Here is a 20,821-nt window from a genome sequence, read left to right on the forward strand (position 1 = left end):
TAAATGATCTATTCTAATTTTCCACAAGATTTACAAGTCGTAGGAGCTACTGAGCATGTAAGTAGCATTCCATCACTCCGAAATGCACTGAGAGGAGTCATAGCAGGATAGAGGCTGTTTTGCCCAGGCACCGTGACAGCAAATGGCCCTTTCAAGCCAGATGGCTGGAATGTCATTGCTCATATCTGACGTAGGAACTCTCACAGTCCAACTTCAGCCTCAATTTGAGTCAGCAGGGTCGTCTTGTGACAAAATTGTTTGATGGAAAATTTAGCAAAATATGATTTAGAAGCAATGCTGCATGTGGAGCTTAAAACAGACTGTTTTGTGCAAAAAGTTGTAGTTTTGTTTGGGTTTTTTTAAGTGACAGCAGAAGTGCTGTTGATCTTTATCCTTGTTTTTCCATTTGTGTGTGCTTTTGGTCTGCAGGACCAGCTGTAGTAGGTGTAATTTCTGCTTGCTTGAATGGAGGCCACCATGTTAGGGGTGGGAGGTGTGAAGTCTTATGGGATGGAAGCCCTTGAGAGTCAGACAACTGTGTGGAGGAAATCATTGCTTATTTTATTTATTCTGAAGTTCTCAAAAGAAAATTCTGAAGCAAATCAACTTTTCTAAAATCTTTTTTTTTTTCAGACATTATTTAATAGAGAGTTTTAGGGAGTTGCCAGTCTTGAACTAGTTACTGAAGAAAAGCAGATCATGCAACTTTCACATTGGCAGTTTTATTGCCAGCTACAACTCCAGCCCCCCACCAGATGACTGATCTTGCAGCCTTATTAAGACCTCTCACGGTCTTTCCTTTTACTTTGTATAATTTATAGGCATGTTTTCAAAGGGAAACAGTTATGTTTTCTGTACCTTCAACTGCATTCCTGTCTTCTGCAATAAGGCACCCAATTTGTAAAGTAAAATGACAATGAATAGCCTCCTTTTTTTTATTTCCAAGTAGGATAGTGACTTTATTTATATCACGTCACTGTTTCAGAAACACCCATTGCAGTTACTCATACATATTACCCTAAGGAGTGAAAAAAAACATTTAAAAAATAAAGAAGCATGCACCAAACTGGATCTAGGAAGCTGGCAGGGAATCCTAAGTCCAACCCTATGGGAAAAAATAATGGTCTGTGGAAAAAGCTTTTTTCTGTATTATGTGTCCTTTTTATAAAGATATAATGAGGTTTTGTTGGTTTTGTTATTTGTCATCAGATGTGAGAGAATTCGTAGGTTTTGCTTCTCTCCCCTTATTTTTGGACAACCTAGAAGAGCTGTATTCAGATGCACGTTCTGCTCACTTCTTCTGAGCCCTCCCTTCACTTTGCTGTCACTATCTCCTTCAAAGCTTTTAAAATAAATTTCAGACCTTTTTTTTTTTTTGCCACTTGAGGAAGGTTGTTGTACTGGCTGTCTTTTTTTTTATACACATGCCTTCTGGTTTAGCTGTTATTGTATGACTACTTTTGCCTGAGCCAAACTTGTAATCAGTGAGGAACAGTGATTAATTTTTTATTTTTTTTAATATACCATTATTTTTTTTTCCTTTAAAAGGGGGTGTGGGTCATAATTCATAAAAGAGAGAGGAAGCCCTAGAAGCTCCTGACTCTAAGGCATTGTGGTTTTTATGGTGACTGAAGTAGTTCTTTGATTGTGGTTTGACTTTGCTTTTTTTCCAGACAGTATTTGGGAAATCCTTGTCTCATTTATCTGTGAAGAAATGACCATTCACCTAAGCACTGCTAGTTCCTCTTCTGTTTTTTTTTAATGTCCTTAAAATCCTGAGATTAAGTTCATTTTTTTCATAGCATCCTATATGATTGCTGTGTTTTAGATTTGTGTCCAGGGTTAGGGAGGAAGGAGTGAGCAGCTGTGTCATGCTGAGCTGCATGCAGGGGTTAACCCACAACAAATGCTTTCTATCTGATTTGTCCTCTGAGCATAGATATTGGAGGAATGGGGTCAATGAGTGTGCCTGTGTATTTAATTTCCTTGTTTTATGAAATATTTTTCCATGCCAGCAAATATGGGATATATTTAGTGCGTAGAAGGGAACTACAGATAAATGCAATATAATGCAAATTGTGCATAGCAGTGGAGGCTATGCATAGCATGAGGCTAAATGTAATCCTAATAAATGTTAGGATCCTAATGTTATCCTAATAAAGGATAAGTCAGTTCTGACAGCAGCAAAACAAATTTCTTTCAGAAGTGTTATGCTTCAGTCAAGGAATTGGCAAAGTCGAAGCTCATTACTGTTTTATAGGTAATGGAAGTGTAATGAAAGGTTATTTAATTCCACACAAACCAGGGGAATAAGAAATTCCTGTCTGATTGAGACTGATGATCCAGGGTGGTTGACTGAGTGTGGCAGTGTGTAAACCTGGCTACTTTCTATGCTGCCTTCCCTTTGGACTCTTCCAGCATCTACAGCTGTTTAATTCAAATTTTCAGAGGGTTTCTCACAACCCTTTTACAGTCCCCCTATGGACCTGTCATCCATCACAGTAAACAGTGACTTTCCATTGGGTTTATCCATGACTTTCATGATATTTTAAACTTCAGTCCTATACCCCTCAGCCATTGCATCTCCAAACTGCAGGGTCTTGGAGATGAAAGATGAGTGGCCTTTCTGGTCTTTCATCTCAAGATACATCTCTGCCTTCTCCTTGATTTTGCTTACCCTACTCTGCACTTTCTCTGACTCCTTTTGAGATGTGGAGACCAGAACTAAATATTACTGAATACGTGAATGCATCAAATTTTATGTAGTCAAAATTATGCTGTCTTTAAGCATCCTTCCTGATGATGCTGCCTGTTTTGTTGGCTTTTATAGCTGCCTCCGCACTCAGAGCAGGAATTAGATGTGAGCTGAGAGCTCAGCAGTGTTCTGACAGTCTAGTGGCAAAGCCTTCCTTTTGATTTCTAGGGTAAGTGTGAGATGATGCTCTCTTCAAAAGTCCTCTCAGGGCTTTATTTAGATCCATGACAGCCTTCGACTTTCTTGCAAAATATGCCTTTTCACATGCCCTTAAACTTCCCTTTTCCAACACTGACTTTTGAGTTCCTGAAAAAATGATGATGGAAGAACAGAATAATCTAACACTTCTGCATGTTGTATGTCCTTCCTGTTTAAACTATAACAAACAGAAAACTCAGAAAGTTTCTTGAATAAACTCCTTATTTTGAACTGGAGCCAGTCTGACTCCCACTATTACCATGTTAACCTAGAAATATTGTATACTGTGTTTTTCTTAATTTCTGCAGGTTTTTTACGTGGAATGATGTAAGGAAAATAGTGTGATGTAGTAGGAAGTATTATGGGGTTTAATTGAAGATGGACATGAGTCAGCATTGTACCCTAGTTGCAGTAAAGGCAGAGTGCATAATGGGTGGATGCCCTAGAAAGAGCTTGGCTGTTAGGAGCTCTGTGTGCTTTTTCCTCCCACACTACCCCAACACAGGAGAGATGTTTTCACAGATGCAGAGGACCTAGCAAAGACCTGCTAAGGAGGCTGGGTTTGGCTGGGATATAAGTCTAATGGGGAATCTAATTGCATCTTTTCACCCTAAAAAAATGAAGTTGCAGAGCAAATGGAAATAAAATCTTCTGAGTGGTGCAGACTGAGAGGACAAGATGCAATATGAGAACCTTCTACTGAAGTATGAGGGAAAAAGCTTTCACTGGGTCAAGCAACTGGAACAGGTTGTCCTGAGAAACTGGACAAAGGGGTGTGATTGGACAAGCCTCTGAGTAACCCCACCTCACTGTGAACCTGCCTTCAGCAGGTTTGAATGGGTGACATCCTTCTGATCTCAAAACTTTATTTGATTCTGAGACATTGCTAAAATGTGTGTTGTTTTCTGCAGATTTCTGAATGATCTAGCATTTGTCCTGCTAACAAATAAACAATTTTGGCAGGATATCTGAAGCTTCAGCAATATTTCCCTGTCATACTCTTGGACAGTGGTATTGGAAAAAGTTGTGACTGTGTGTTTTGGAGTGCTTTCATGGGTGGTGCTGTTGTGTTCTGGAGACTTCACACTCAGACACATCAAAGCCTTTCTGTCTTGCGTCTTCCAAAATCACCCACCCTTGTTCTAACCCCACCAGCCTCACTGATCACTGAAAATGCTGAGCAGTTTTCAAAATGCCAGCCCTGCTTCTCAGTGAGAACTTCAAATCTCTTGGTGTGGAGAGAGGGAGGAGTGCAGTAAAATTGTTTTAAACAAGGATGCAGGAGATGCCAATGGCCATGGCAGTTCTCTTCAGCGCCAGCACTGCCTCCCCAGGCAGGACTGCCTGTGTCCATGCAGCTGATCTCGTTACTGCCTGCTGTCCCCAGTGCCATCAGTGTCACCTCCCAGCTGTAAAAAAGCTGTTGCAGCAGAGGGAAGAGCTTGGTGAGAGTGAGCTGGAGGGACAGGGAGTGTGTGTGGAGGGCAGGGATGGTGTGTGGCTTGTGGCTGCCACAGATGAGTGTGCCACGTTACTTGTGGTTACAGCTCTCTCTCCCAGCTGAGGCTGATTTCTAGCCAGCTGGTTTCTTCTGAGGTTTCTAGTAACCACTGGGACCCTGCAGAGGTCTGAGGCAGAGCAGCCTCAGAAACACCCCCTGTCCAGCAGTGGGACCAAGGATGCCATGCTGTGGACTGTGGCACTGTTTGCCTCCGTGTCACCTTCTCCTTCATAAAATGCTCCGTCAGTGCCCCCTGCACATCAGTTTGAACTACAGCTCACACTACATTCAGGTGAATGTGTCTGCATGGCTGTTTGGTCTTTGGGAATTTTTTGGGCACTTGGTCGTTTCCAGGGCCAGCTCACCAAGGTAAGTGTGGACAACAGCTGGTGATGTTCTCCAGCAGTCAATAGCCTTAGTAAAATGTGTTCATTGAACCCCTCAACAGACTTCTCCATCCTTGCTCAACATATATTTAGTACCAACTCTTAGTGCATTAAGCTACTGGATATAAATAAATAAAGGATGATCAATTGATATGGTCTGCTGTGTCTCTGTGTGTGTATATAGGATGACAAAGAAGCCAACAGACCCCTGCCAAACAAAGGAGACCATGGACTAGGAAATGAGAAATTCAAACCTGTGGTACCTTGGCCTCATGTTGAAGGTGTGGAAGTGGACTTGGAATCCATTCGAAGGAAAAATAAGGCCAAAAATGAACTAAATCAGCATGGTGTTGATAACAAGCAGCAAAACATCCTCCAGAGGCAGTATCTCACATTCAAACCTCAGACATTTGCATACCCAGACCCTGTGTTACGACCTGGAGTCCTTGGTAATTTTGAACCCAAAGAGCCTGAGCCTCATGGAGTTGTTGGTGGCCCTGGAGAGGAGGCGAAGCCATATGTCTTAGGACCAGACTACAAAGAATCTGTTCAAGCCAGCATTAAGGAGTTTGGGTTTAATATGGTGGCAAGTGATATGATCTCGCTAGACCGGAGCGTTAATGACCTGCGTCAAGAAGAGTAAGCAAACCTTTTGTTTTCTTTTGGTTCTGTGCTGTACTATACCACATTTCCATATATTCTTCTTAATGCTGTTGCAATGATTCCTTCCATGAATACTTAAACTGTAGTGATTTATCTCTGGAGTCATCTATTCTAGTGTCAAATTGCATGTATTTCCATGCTCCGAGTCTAGCCATAGTCTTCGTTGTAATATCTTTTCTTAGTCCATAACTTAAGATTTGCCTTCAGGAAGGATTATCTTTATTAGACATCCCTCTGCTAGTTAGTTTATTCAGTTTTGATTTACCCTGGTGCCTTAAAATGGAGCATAAATAGAGAACAGAAAGAAATACTGTTCTCTTTAAGACACTGCCTATTTACCTGCAGTAAGAGAAGTATGGTCCTGCCATGGTGATGGTTGGAGTTGTCTTCCAACAGTTTCTCACAGCATTTGCCCTAAAGAGGAAATCAGTCTTAGGAAAAACATTTATTTACTTGCTGAAAGGGTGTCTAATTTGTTGTGGGGAAAATTCTGGAAAGTTACTAACATTTGCTCAAGAGTTACTAACAGGTCTACACAGTCTATTCTGACTTTTGATATTTGTTGAAGGCAATTTTGCTCTCAGGTTAATCTGCATTTGGTGTAATTTTCCTTGTTAAATATCAGGGATGGGTTTCTGAGCAAACTGATTTAATGGCAGGGTATTTTTTAGTCTGTCTTTGGTTGGGGTTTTGTGGGCAGTGTATGAAGTTGGATATGATGTTAAGTACTTTGGAGTTTTCACTTCCCCCTCATCCCCAGCAATGGAGCTATGCTGATCCCTGGACTGGGTACCAATCTCTGGGCTGTATGTTTCCAGCTGTGGTAAATAATCTGTTGGTGGTTCATTGACTGGTTACTGGGGTCTGCTCTGGGCTTTATGGTGGGTCTTGTTTTCTTTTTGCAAGGTAGGAGAGCACTGGCCAGCTGTGGGTCTGACTCATACCCATGCACGTGCAGCTGCTTGAATTTGCTATGTGGTGTGCACTCCCAGAAAGCAAATGAAGCACATGAGCACAGCATTTCCCTTTACTTTGTGCTGTGTTCCTCAGGTGACTGACTAAAGGTTTCCACTTCCTGGCAGTCAGAGGAGAGGACCATGCCTGTGTGCTGTTGGTGGCAAGGAAATGCCAGCTGTCCTGGGGTTCACTTTGCATTTCTTTCTTTGCTGTGCTCAGAAGTTGGTACTTCGTACTAAAGAGATTTTTCTGAAAGGGAAGGAATGCTCTGGGTCACCTGCTGTAGGTCAGCATTTTCTTTTGGGGAGGTTATTCCTTAGACACTGCTGCTCCTGCTGAAGCATTTCTTCCCTCTGTAAGGACAGCAAATCAGAGGTGGCAAGGTGACACATGCAGGTGGGACTGGGCTGGCTCTGCCCTGGTGAATTCTGGCAGCAGAACTCAAGTACTCCTTCCCCTTCATTTTTAGGTGAAGGGCATCAGACAGCCTGTGGTATCTCTCAAATAGTTTCACACCTGTAGGTTCCTGAAGTATTTTTTATGTGATCTCAGAATTTGTCATCTGTTCTGAAGGACATTAATAAATAGATGTTCCCAAAAATGATTAAATACTTTGAGGTAGAGGAGGGACAGCCATGAAATGACGAATTTTAGAAACTGTTTCCTTCAAGCACAGTTGCAGATAAGCCTTTGTGAGGTCAAAGCCACCAGCTCAAATCAGTTAGGTTTTAGCATTTAATGATTTCATGTTCTAAGCAAGCAAACAAAACAGCATAAAAAACAACGTGAACAAAAGCTATTTTTCAGACAACATTATATCCCTTACTTTATTTATTGAATGCTTGGGATGCTTGCAATTACTTGAGTAGGTTGAAGGTTTATAGCTTCTGTGTGTCTCCTGGGAACAGAAGAGAGGGGAAGCAGTGTGAGATGGGCTGATACTGCTCTATGCTTTCAGGCTCCCGCATGCTCACTTTCCTGCTCTCCCCAATACCAGAGAGAAATGCAGCAAAAGGTAGCAGATTACCTATTGGATGCACCATTTATTTTCCTCCCACTGATCTATTTAAAAGGACTTTTGTGGCTGGTAAGGCCACTCAACATTTACTTGAATCCTGCCAAAGAGCAATATAGTAATTTTTTGTTGTTGCTGTTAATAGTAAGTTGGCTTTGCTAATTGAAGAAGATCTTTCTGGTAAAGACTGAATTATTGGTTCATAGGTAGGTAGAGCTCCCTTCAGCCCTCTCTTTCTTCAAGCATCAGAATTTTGAAGCGTTACCCAGTGCAGTCAGGTTTGTTCAGTGAAGTATGCCAAATGCTTTCCCAGGCTGTGCTAGCAAGAGTGAAATTGTGCTGCAAGAACTGTTTCTCTCAGCTTAAAAGCCATATAGCCTCAGGGCTTGTCCCTGCTGGAGGGAGAGGAGGGAAGACATGCCAATAAAGGGAGATTCAATTCTGCTATGCTTGGATTTGACTTTGTAGTCTGACATGTTGCCAGGATGATTTGCCAGCTGCCTTTATTGATTCAGGAGGAACTTTGCTGGTGATTCTGGGCAGTCTCAGCTGCTGTAAAAAGCCTTAATTCTTGCTGTATCCCGTAGGGAGAAATGACACTGGATGGTGTGTTCAAGTTTTTGTCAGGTACATCAGACTATTTCCATTTTGCCAGTACCACATACTCTTGGCTTATGGATTTTAACCAATATATTTCAGTGTTGATGCCCAGCACTTGTGTTGACACAGAACAAGTCATAAGTTTGGTTAAAAAAACAAGATTGTATGGGGAAATGTAAAAGTCAGTGCACAAAATTTAGAAGATGGCTCATCTCACTGCAGTCTTTCAGCACTCTGCAAGAGGGCTGGGGGGAACTTAAAATGGATTAGTTGAGAAATACCTGTTTTCCACCTTATTTCTAGCAGCAAAGAAGTAGAGCAGGCTTAGCAGTCCCTGTCTAAACCTCTGCACAGTAGCTGGAAGAAACTTTTTTCTTTAGACTTGGTGATTTTTACCTTTTTCAGATCTATTTTAGTCATCCTGATAGGTGGCAGACCCTTTAGAGCAGTCATTTATACTGGATTTTGCACATTATCCCTACTTCCTAGCAGACCTGCAATAAAATAATTGTTAGCTTTTGGGAAGAAGGATATTAATTTAATTGCTCCCTGCTTTTTGTATTCAGGAGTCTACACAGAGGTAGAGCTGAAGTAAAAATAGAGTGATAAATTTTCTGGATTATTTTGGATCCAAGATAAGTACACCATGCTAAGGAAATGCAAAGGGACCTAGGTTTGAGGGTGAATACTGTCAGGTAACAAGGTGTGTCCTCTCAAAAAAAAATAAACCCAAGAGATAACTGTGGAGTATTGCTGCTAAGAATAACAAGAATTGAGTTGTTTAACCAGTATAATGACCCATCTCCCCAGAGTATTTTAAAATAAAATCTAATTTTTAAAAATTTATCTGTACTGGGTTTGAACAGTGATTGTTTCTCCTGACAACTTTAGCTCTGGCCAAAAACATATGCTGGTGAGAAAACATACAAGAATGGATAAGCGTCATTCCTGGCAACCAGTGCACCGGGGCACTGGAGCCAAAAATTGCAGCAGGGTTGTCATGCTTCAGAGACCTCTTTCTGTGCACAGACTTGTCTTTTGAATGCATTTATAGTCTTGAAATTAATGACATCCTGAGTCAGTGACTGCAGAATGTGGTGCTTGTTTTAACCTCTTCTCCCAGATACAGATACTGTTATGTGCCTCTGTGACTCTGCTGCCCTGTGACATGGGAATATCAGAGATATCTCCATGAAGTTCCTATAGAAATGTTTCATGTTTCATCCTTATTATTCCTGCTATTTCATTTCCCTTTTCATTAACTCTGAGCTAAAATTCTGACAGACCTCTCCACATTTGACTCCAAGATTTTTTTAACTTTTTTTCCCCAGTGGTAATGCAGAGTTTAGGATCTGTCACTGAGTCTATGCACTGAGTGGTCTAATACTCCATATACAATCATTTCCACTTGCACTGAGCTCTCCTGCTGGCTCATTTCCTTGATAGCATTCTTGAATTATTCTGCAGCTGTTTATAGCCATTTTAATTGCAACTACCAAGAGCTTTCCTATTGTTCAGCAATGACCTGGAAGAAGAGGTGGACTGCTTAGCTCCCAGCACAGTTATGCTGCTAAAGTCACAAACTTGCTTACAATTTCAGCAGTTACTACCTTAAGAGATCTGCCATAGTTTGATGAAGAACTGTACCTGTGAGGAAAACAAAGAACCTCATCAAATGCTTTGGAAATTCAGCTACTGTATTAATAGCCTCACTCATGTCCACAAAAGTTCTGATTTCTTCAAAAGATGGTAATATTTTTCCACAAAAGCTGTGTCTATGGTTTACTAATTTTGTTATTTATTACTGGCTTCTATTCAGCACAGAAGTCAGACTTAGTGGTCTGCAATTCTTTACAACCCCAGAGTCCTTTGATAAAAATTGGTGTTGTGTGTTCCTCTGTTTAAGACTGGAGTCAGCAGTACAATACAAGAGTTTGTTAATTCATGATACATTGTTTAGGAAATACTGGCTTTATTTTAAAAAAAGGCAGTAAGGCAGCATGGCAGAAAATTCCAGTAGAAGCTATCATGCAGATTATCTGAAGGTAGGACTATTTAGTAAGAAGTGTCACTGTGTACTTGCCCTTTATTTTCTTCTCTTCTAAGGGTATCTGGCATTGGGCACTGCTGGGAGTTCAGTGGAAATACTTTATTTAGATTTCCTGCTTCTGAAGTGGTCTCTTTTCATTTTGGTCATGTATCAGCCCAACAGGCTTTCTGGCAGGCATCCTACTTCTGGTGTTTGAAAAAAATATTTCAATAGCAGCTTTCATACTTCAGTAAGCTATTTCTCCAACTTGGGTTTTGGGGGATTTGGTGTTTTTTTGGTTTTTTTTTTACTCTACCTCTTTATTTACACGCACTTAGCTTGAATTAATGCTCATTTCTGTTTCTCTTGTTTGGACACCATCCTGTGCATTTAAAGAACGTATGTCTTACTGCTAACAGCATCTGGTTTTTAGTCATGCTGGCTCTCCCTTCTTTACAGTTCCCCTTTTCAAAAGGAGATGTCTCCTGCCTGTGTCTTCTGTCCTGTCAGGTGCTCTGGTTCTTCCATACACATCGTGATTCTTCCATACACAGGTGCTGAGTGAGTCTTTCTTGGACATCCAATGCTTCTGTGTGGTTCTATTGATGGCTTCCCCTTGTCCTCATGCTAAACAATCCCTGTCACGTCTAGACTCTAGTAAACTGGCTCTGATTTATTCTGGCAGAAAGCAGTCCTTCATGGATTAGAGTTAGCTAAAGTTAATCAGTTCCAAAAAGTTCACCAGTGCTAATGAATTCCAAGTCATCATTTGCTGGATCCTGCTTCTTGAAGGTGGGCAAGAATTTGTTTTGGTCAGTCCTCAGGAGCCACTGTCAAGCACCAGGACCTGGTAAATATGGTAGAGCATGATCTCACAATGACATCACAAACTTCTTCAATGCCCTCTGGGGCCATCCATCCAGTCCCATAGACTTGGGCTCTGTGTATCCCACTTGCTGTGATATGTCCAGGGAAGTGGTCCCTGACTCACCTCTGTGGTGGATATTCTTTCTCTTCTGCAGGCTGCCCCTTAGACTCAGGGACTTGGGAGGTGACAGCAAACCTTGCAAGTAAACAATCAAGGAAATCAGATGTTGAGTGTCTCAGTCTTTTATGTGTCTTTTGACACAAAATTTCATCTCTTTTATAGTTAAACTGTTGTTTTCTTTAGTCTTTCTGAAGCCTACAAGCTCTTCTCATTGCCCTTTCCATCTTATGGATTTCAACTCTACAAAGCTTTGCCTTTAATGCTCTCTTCATGGGCTCAGGCAATATTTCTGTACTCCTTCTAGGTAGCCAGTCCATGCCTCTACCTGCCCTAGTCTACCTTCTGGAGTTCTTGGTGCAGCCAGGAGGGTTTTTTGCCATGCCTGTTTGACTTACTGCATGTGGGAATGGATGGCTCGTGTGTTTTGGGGAGGTTATCCTCAAAGATGCCACTCCTGGGCTCTTTTTGACAAAGTTGTAGCACCCAAAATCATTAACTTCTTATGGCAGATATAAGGAGACATGGAAGAATCAAAAGGGGAGAGAAAGCTGCCTGATGGTCAAAGCCACTGATGACCACAGATGCAGAGCTCTGAGAAGAGGCTGTTCAGTGTATGGCTCACAGGAGCTGTTCCTGGTTACACAAGACCAAAGCAGTGCAAGATGTTCCAAAGAATCTGTATTCAGCATTTCTAAAAAATACTTATCTAGGATGCATTAGTTGCAGTATCCTCGTTTTGTACTTCTAGCTCAAAAGCACTAAGAGTCAATGTAGGTTTTCCTTTTTGAAGTCCACTTTCACAGTAGAACACTCCAGTCCACACCTGCCGTTTCCATTCGTGTATTTTGGTGGTTTGGAGACATGCTTACTGCACTTTTGAAGTCAAGAGGCATTTTCTTACACTATATTTTAAGTGATGCACTGTGAAACTCCCTATTTCTCCTATTAACAAACTTGCACTACTGTAGAGCCCTTAAGCCAGGGATGTTTGTAGTGCTGATCAGATTTCATGCCAGGGTAATTAACTGTGCAGGCTGAAAGAAAGGATTAGAGCTCAACATGCTTTGCTCAGACTTGATATGCTGTTGTTATCCAGTCCTTGGAAGACTTGCTTACAAAGTATTCTTACTGACCCAGAAGGTTTTAGTCTTATGACTTTATTTAAGCTAGAATTTTTTTTGACAGCTTCTTTTGACAAGTGCTGAAGGAATTTTATCTGGAATAGTTTGACTGGGAGAGGAAACATTAATGTTTATGGCATGAGACAAAATAATCTCCTTCTAGATTTTTTTTTTCAGTATGACAATAAATAGCTGCTGTCTACTCATCAGCGTGAGCTAGAATTTCAGCTGCATCACCCACACACATCTGTCAGTATGATTGTGGCAGAATAAATATTTTTAAGTGTTTTTTCCTTCTGTGGATTATCCAGTTTGAGTTTTCTTTTATAAGGACATTGTTGCTGTTACAGGGCATAGCCCCTGGGCCATACAAATTTGTACTTGAATAATTGGATCTGTTGCCACAGGTCACCTTTGACTTCAAACAGAACAACTGGCAATGAGCTTTTGTTGAAAAATCTGAAAAGGTAACTCTTTGTTGCTCGAGTACAATGTTGTGTGCATACAGAAAGGTATTTTTGGACAACTGTTTTTGCAGCTCATTTTATAAAGCAAAAGGGAATGAGAATTGGCTTGTTTTTTAAAATCACACATGTAGTTTTGAAGGGTGTCTGTTTTATTTTTCAATTATTTTTAACATAAAAAAGAGGAAATTCTTGCCAAAAATAGACTTATAACTTTAGTAAGAATACATACATGCATAGCTGTGTGATGGCAAGGCAGAGCTGTTAGTAAAGATATTTTTTCTATCATAGTTTGATAGTGCCAACTTGGACCCTTTTTATGGTCCAAATGTTGAATTGTTAGTGTTAGACTGGAGTTAAAAAAAAAAAACAAAACTTTAGCTTTAACTGATTACTTGTAATGAAGTAAGGCAGATGAGTCTTAGCTCCTCATTAGAAATGGACAGTCTTATTACTCTGGGCAAATAACATGAATAATAACATGAATTTAATATGTTCTCCTACAGTAAGGAGTTACTTGTCCAGTCAGTCTTGTTGTAGCTAAGAAGATTGAATACAAAGGCTCTGGAGTGGAGCCTGCTTTCTTCAGGAATGTGCTTAGTTCCTTAATTATAGCACTTTGCAAATGACATATTTGATACTGTTACAAGAAAAAGGATTTCAGTAATTACTTTTGGTATCTATATCATTGGAAACGAAACATTAGGGACTTGGTTTAATTTCACATGGTACCCTGGGAAAAATCTTTTATTCCAATGCCACATAATACACTTGAACTGTTCTGTAACAAAGAAAACTAGTTCTATAATGTGCACATAAATTTTTGTGCACCTCAGTGAGAGCTGGAGTCTAGAATCAGGTGAATTATAGTGGTCACACTAAATCAGGAAGGCTAGCTTTCCACTGCAGATTATCAGCTGCCTTACTGCTGGCAGGACTCCTGGAGGGAGGAAAAAAATGGTGTTTAAATTGTAATTAGGCATGTATTGTGAGAGCATCTCATGTGGTCAGGAAAGATTTAAATTCCAAGCATTCGCCTTAAAGCAAAACCCGGCATTTTCTGTTAACATTTCAGGTCCCAGTAACGAAAACTACAGAGAAAATGGATCCTTTGTCTCTTTAGTGTTGGCTGCTAGCTCTTGAAATGTTAAGTTTAGAGGGAGAAATAATTCACCCAAAGAGTAGAAAGAGGTTGACAGAGGCACCAGGTGTGTTATCTGTAGCTGGATTTACTTACCTCTCTGTGTGTGCATCTGAAATGAGATGACCAAGCTCTGAACATGACCTCTTACTCAACAAAAACATATATATAGCACAGCACCTGGAGCATATTTAAATTCTGAGTTAAACCTTGACTTCAGTGGAAGGGCAGAGGAGAGTGGGAGCGATTTCCTGCAGCTGTTTGTGTAACCCTCCAGGTGCCAACCTGCAGCATAGGAATTCTGGGGCACATGGAGGAATCATTTTGTCAAATGAGTTGTAACCTGAATGTGAAACTGAAAAATGAAATGCACTTCTTATGCTCTGTCTTGTTCCTGTTAACCAGACTGTACTGTGCTAGAGCATTGAAATAAATATGTATGATACAAGTTATAATGCAGTCCAGATGAGCATGGGTAGGAACTTCAAGGTTCAATATCTGATGAGCAAGGCATGGTGGAAATGCAGCATTTCTGTGAGACTGAGCTCACTGCCTCAAGTTCCATTCTAGCTGTTTATTACATTGGGTATAGCCTGCAAAAGTTTGATAAATCCAAAATTAGGCACAGCCTCCCTGTGATACCCACAGTGTGTCACCAGACTGCAGAAGGCCTCAAGAGCTGTGAGGTCTTCTTCTCTTTAAACCAAAAACGGGAAAGCAGCGGGCTTTTGCTCCATCTCCTTCTCTGGGAGTTTCCCCTTCCCTAAGGAAAGGTTTTGTTTTAGCCACCTAGGTACCCCAGCTTTCCTGCACTGTGTTGTTATCGCTTCAGTTTTTCAATGTTGGGTAAGTGATAGTATGGGCAAGAATCTTGTGATTAGAAAAATTGCAAGTATTATTCCTTTCATTCTCTTGTTACCCCTACTGTTGGGTTTCTATGCAAACCTTGTCCTGATTTGGATCATGATGCTTTCAGAGGTACAGTAGATACAGCTTTTGGTTCCAAGGGCACTAATAATAAAATGTAGTCACATAGCCTCACAAGTTACTTCAGGAATGGAAATGGGCAAAACTTGTAGCTATTCTAAAAATAGCAAATGCTGTTTCAGTATAGGTTTAAGCTGTTTGGTAGTGTGTAATAGAGGTTTTGCTGCAGTCTGCTGAAGGGAAAAAAATTATTCAGCTGACCAATCTGTCTTTCTTGCATTATCTGTTTACTTCTCTTCCAGAAGCCCTGTTTTCTAAGTCCACTGCTGTAATCTCATTTTAATGTTGCTGATGCACAAAAATGCCCCACAAGGCTTCATAGGTAGCAAATCCAGTATTAGCGTTAGATTTACTTTGTTGTATCCTAACAAAGAAATTCTGTGATCTGTTTCTGTCTATCCTGTCTACTCTAGACTTAGGCAATGATCCCTCTGACTTGCAGGTGTTAAGCAGCCAGTCTCAGCTATGACCTTGGGGATGTCAACCATACAGATGAGCAAACAGTTGAAGGTGTTTTGTGAAAAAAAAATTCCCATTCATCTTCCTAGGGGTTAGATTCAGTTCACTGCAGTAGTCATAATAAATTGGTGACTTAAAATAGCAAGGAGCCCTGAATTCAGTATTAAAAGTATGTAAACATCATGCTGTCAGCTGGATGCCTGTCTCCTTGTAAGATAAGAATGGGACTTACTAGAAAAGGAAACTGAAAATGAAAGCAGATCTCCTAACTTATTTTTGGGATTTGCTTCTGCTGGACTCTTTCAAAGAGTTGAGAAAAATGCATGTTCTATAAAGCAATTATAATAGGGGATAATACAACTATGAATTTACTTGAAACATGAAATAAAATTTAAAATACTATTTTAAATTGTGAACAGTTCTATATTAATGGAGAAGATAAATTCAATTTTTTATGTTGGTTACAATTTCAGGATAAATAAAAAATTGAGTCCTTCAGCTTGTACTGATTCAGGTCCTTCATCTTGCAGCAGCTGATTAGCTTCTCAGGAGCTTCTTTGGCTACTGGAGTGATTTCAGGAATGTGATGGCAGCTGCCTGCCCTCTTGCAGGAATCTGTGCTGGTATGTTTTCCTCTTAGCACACAAGTACAGTGCTTTAAAATCCAGAGGGTACTGATGAGTCCTTGGTACCTGCAGGTGCAAGTTAGAGAGCTGACAGTAGGAAAATAGTATCAGGATGGAGAGTCATGATACACAGTCATGATACTCTTACTTCTGAAGCTTAGGTGCTGATATACTGGCACAGTCAGGGGTTCAGCATGGAAGGAGAAACACTTCTGTTGGCTCAAGATCTTAAATTGCCCTCCAAGTATCTATCTGATTGGGCTCACCCTTAAATGGCTCTCGAGGTGCTCTCCTTTTTCAGCTGTTGCATTTTTGTGGGTGGTTCGATTACTCTTCCAGGAAAAGGAGACTCCACTTCTGGCTTTTTTTAAGCCTGAGCCAATTTGAGTCTATATCTGCATCTTCAGTGGTAGCTAACAGGGAGCCTGTATGGCCATGCCAGCCTTGGACCATGTACCCACAATCACGACTGTGGGGCCCCAGGACATCCTAAGAGCAAGCCAGTGAATGGAGTACAAAGCTGTAAGAGCAGAAATTCCTCAAGCCAAGGAGCACTCCAGCCCAGATGCTCAGCTTCTTGCGCAGAGTGTCTCCTGTGAAAGCACTCCTCTCTGCCCTGGCTGGTGCAGTTTGTGACTGAGGGATGAGGGATCTTGGTGTGGCACAGGCTCCAGCAGAGCTGTTCCCTCCAGGGGTGTGGAGAGGGAATAGAACTAATTCACATCCTAAGTATGCAGGCTAATAGACAGAAAAAACATTACTCACCGTGTCTCAATTAGATCACAGCTGTGCCTCCTGAAGGGTTTCATCTTGCTTCACTGGTGAGTCAGTCCTGTTTTTCCCCAGCACTGCAAGCGCTGATTGCGGAATGGAAACTTTTTATTCATGGACTGATCTGAAGGTGTTGTTTCCTTTCACCCATGAGTTCCCCAAGGAAAGGGCACACAAACAGAGCAGCTCTTCCCTGCAGCACTGCCCAGGGAAGCCCTTTGTACATCTGTGTGTGCTTGTTCTTCTTTCCCCATGCACAAACTCTTTACAGTGCTCAGGAAAGGTGATGTGAAGTGTCTAGAGGCAAGCCTGGCTTAAGGATGCTGCCTTGTCATTCCTGCATATCTGCTGCAATGTGCCATCCTCTCAGCTCCATCAATAAAAATTCAAAATACTTTTTTTAAGTGATTTTTTTCACTAATTTGGTTCCCAGTGTGTTGCCACAGCTGGCCTTCAAGCTATACCTAAAGGAGCACTGTGCTAGTGTGTGGGCAGGGGATGAAGCACCCAGGGGATGAAGCTAGAGGTTGAAACATTTAAATCCTCTTTGTCACAGACCCTTCTGTACTTTGAATCTGCTTGTGCCAGTTTTCAATAGCTTGAAGCTTTTGCCTAAACATTCATATCTATTTTACTCTCTCTTTTAAAAATGAAGAGTGTTCCTGGAAATTCAGGCATATTGTTTTCCTTTTTTGGTGCCTAAAATCTGCAGGGAAACCCGTACTGTAAAATCCAGCTTCAAACAGAAGGAAAGTGCATTTATGGTTTCTTGGTATGTGGTGTGCCAGCCACTGGATGTCAGTGCTGCTCCACTGAGGAAAGGCTCCACTGAGGAAAGCTTTGCCTGCTTCCTTCCCTGAAGATCTGAAGGAAATTAGGCCATTGGCTTTTGTCACTCAAACACCTCAGCAACATTAACATTTCTTGAAAAAAACAGCCACAGAGATTAAAACATTTATTAATTGCACATATCTAAAACAACCACTTTATTTCAAACCTCTAATTCTCAATTCCAGATGAGGAAGAAGATTGTGCACAGGAATTACTGCAGTCTGTCAGAGTTTATGGGCTTATTAGACAGCCCACAGAGTCGGTCTGTGGGCTGTCTAATAAGTGAAATAAAGTGTCTGGAAAAAGCTGGAAGCATGATCTTACTAGAGATATAAATGTAGTGCTTCACTGCTTGTAAAGGGCACATTTAGCAACACCCAATTTGAGGAGATTTAAGTTGGCTGTGTAGCAAAAAGCCTGTCTAGACCTTTGGGTTTATGTTTCAAGACTATATTAAATTTTTGTGGAACTGGAAGAAATAAACAACCAAAAGATTTGAATTCTTTTTCAAGGTTTTGTTTTTGTCCTTGAAGGCACAATGAAACATTGTAGCTGTCCCTCTCTTTTTATTCAGAGATAAGCAAAAAAGTTTCCTAGCTAAACTGCAGCAGGTGCAGGTCAGGAGCACAGTGCAAGCTGCCTCAGCTCCTACCTTCTCCTTTGAGACAGAAGTGCAATTCTGCTACCTTTTACATGGAGCTCTTGAAGGGCATTCAGCTGGTATGCTGGTTTTTTTGAAAGTGTAACACCCTGTTTTCCACCTTTTAACGTAACCATATCACCAAAATTAATACTGAGAATATACGTGTGAAGCAACACTGTTCTGTTATAAATCTGTTATGAAACATATTAAATTTTCCTTTTACACAGCCTACTTGACACACCTAGGGAGGGTATCCATTTTATCTCTGCAGATGCTAAGTAAGTTGTTGACAGCTTAAATGCTTGTGCTACAAGTGTTAGTACTGCAACCTGTAATCAGCTGCAATCTTTGAGAGGGATCTGTGGAAGGAAGGCATCCATGGCCTGAACCTTTTAAACAGCCAGTCTAGCATTCTTTATTGGTATACCAATACAATATCATATTGGTAATTATGATTAGCTGCAGCTACTTCAGGCATAAAAACTATTGAGCTGAAGGATTTTAGTCAGTAATTTGTATTTTTAGAGATAGTGCTGTTTCAGAGGTCACTTAATGCACACCTAAGAAATGAAATGCCTCGTTAGATAAAATTTTGTTATAGTCTGTTTTGATTCTATAATTTTCTTCTCCCACAGGAACAAAATTAATGGTATATTTCTAGCAATGTCTTTTCTTTTCTGTGAGGTGATAAATGCATATTGATTCATTGAGAAGTGAAATGCATCCTTCACTAGAGAAACTCTTTAGATACCCATGGATCTGTTATGTGAATTCTTTCCATGTTTAACTGAATGTAGTTTTAGAAACTCTAGTTTCTAGAGTTTCTCTGATCTCTGATGAGTAAGGTAATTCTTTTCAAAACTAGCAATGTTTCTGTGCACTGAAGCTTTTTATTGTGTAAAGACAACTATAACTAGGGAAGTTTGTGCATCTGTACATTTAGAAGTTTTTATTTGTCACTTATAATTTCTTAATACATGACAGCTGTCCTTGAAAAGTCAGGATCTCTCTAGTTGAGACTTCATTTGCTGAAAGATGAAAAAAGGAAGGATTTTTCCCATTGAAATCAAAAGTGCCATGTCTCTATGTTTGGTGATAGGAACTATATTATTATAGTTGGAAAAGGGGATAGTGATCAGGTAGGGAAACTTCCAGTTAAGGAAATACTTGGACTGGTTGTAGGGAGTGAACAGTCTCACTTAGGGGTGCAGTTAGGGAAATGGACAATGGCAAATTAAATCCATTGTTGATAAATGTAATTTAGAAGAATTGGAAAGTGTGGAAGGTACTGGAAGTACTCACATTGCTTGTTTCTAGATCATCTCTAACCCCTCAGGAAAAAAGACCTGAGTTATCTGCACTATTTTTGTTTGGTTTTTTTAATCTCTCTCTTTTCTTACATTTTTTTCTCCATGTGTTATATCTTTCAAGGAAGGAGCCCACTGAAAATGGACCAGTCTGCTTTTCTTTTTATTTGACAGTCTGCTTTTCTTTTTCTTTTTATTTGTTTCTGCATCTGTGATGCACTTAACCTGTATTACCTTTTATATCCTGTCTCTCTTAATTCTGAAGATAGCTGTCAGTGAAGATTTCATTTGCACAAGGATGCTGTTAAGCAGTTCTGTAAAAGACAGTGTGAAAACTAATAAAATCAACTCTTTTTGCAGATGCAAATACTGGCATTATGATGACAACCTGCTCACCTCCAGCGTTGTCATCGTCTTCCACAACGAAGGGTGGTCCACGCTCATGAGGACAGTCCACAGTGTCATCAAGAGAACACCAAGAAAATACTTGGCAGAAATTGTTTTGATTGATGATTTTAGCAACAAAGGTACATTTGGAATATTAACACACTCCTTGTAGAAAGGGAATTTTTTTTTTTATTTTCCTGAAATAGTTTTCTTTTGATTTATTACCTGCCATGGTTTGAGTTGACTAATGAGAGAAAAGATTGCTTCTTCACAGTCCTTTGAGTTCTCTACCACAGTTTTGGGTACTATGCAGAAGAAAGCTGGGATAGCTAGTATCTCTCTTAGCTCTTGTGCAAACAAGTAGTTTGAAGAGTATCAAAGGGGTTAAGCCTGTTAGGAGTAACAGGCTTCCTTTATTGCGTAAGGTAATACAGATGTCTCTTTTTTTAACTATGATAAAAACTTACCTAGGCTATCAAATTATCCAGATTAATTTTCAATATCTTTTTCATTTCTAACATCCTTTTTTAATTAAATATCAGATTAAGCTGCTTATTGTTTCTTATTGAGGGAAGAAAGCTTTTAAGAATTTGAATATGTTTTAATTTCTGCCTTTCTTTGAGTCCTGCCAACATAAGTCCAGAGATTTTCTTCTTTCTTTGTAATTTACGTTCTGATCCTGGTTTATTGTCAGGATGCATGTACTTGCCTTGTAAATGTAAGCATACACTGTTTTGTTTTTTTGCTTTCATGGTGGTATTGTCAGCATTAATGCAATGCAAGGTCGAATACAAAGAGGAACTGAAAGTGGTCTCCTAGAGATAGAAACTGATTGAGACAGGGGAAAACAGACTGTTTTTCTACTTGAAACAAATTTCAAAATAGTGCATCAAAGCTGCTCTTTCTGAGCAGCTAAGATTTTGTTGCAGCATGGTTCTTGAAGAGATATTGACAGAGAGAAAGAGGAGACACATAAATAAAAATATGGTTTT

The 20,821-nt window shown here is 40.3% G+C and overlaps 1 protein-coding gene across 2 annotated transcripts in view; it reads left to right on the top strand.

Annotated features, from left to right (window-relative positions):
* GALNT7 (polypeptide N-acetylgalactosaminyltransferase 7) overlaps nucleotides 1-20,821 on the top strand; it is a 70,843-nt gene that overhangs the window by 25,895 nt on the left and 24,127 nt on the right. For both annotated transcript variants that reach the window (XM_036382045.2, XM_036382047.2), the window contains exons 2-3: nucleotides 5,025-5,479; nucleotides 19,803-19,969. In XM_036382045.2, the coding sequence (XP_036237938.1) occupies nucleotides 5,025-5,479; nucleotides 19,803-19,969 (622 nt within the window). The remainder of the gene's footprint in view (nucleotides 1-5,024; nucleotides 5,480-19,802; nucleotides 19,970-20,821) is intronic.

The sequence above is a fragment of the Molothrus ater genome, chromosome 4 (genome assembly GCF_012460135.2).
Source record: "Molothrus ater isolate BHLD 08-10-18 breed brown headed cowbird chromosome 4, BPBGC_Mater_1.1, whole genome shotgun sequence".
Taxonomy (NCBI): domain Eukaryota; kingdom Metazoa; phylum Chordata; class Aves; order Passeriformes; family Icteridae; genus Molothrus; species Molothrus ater.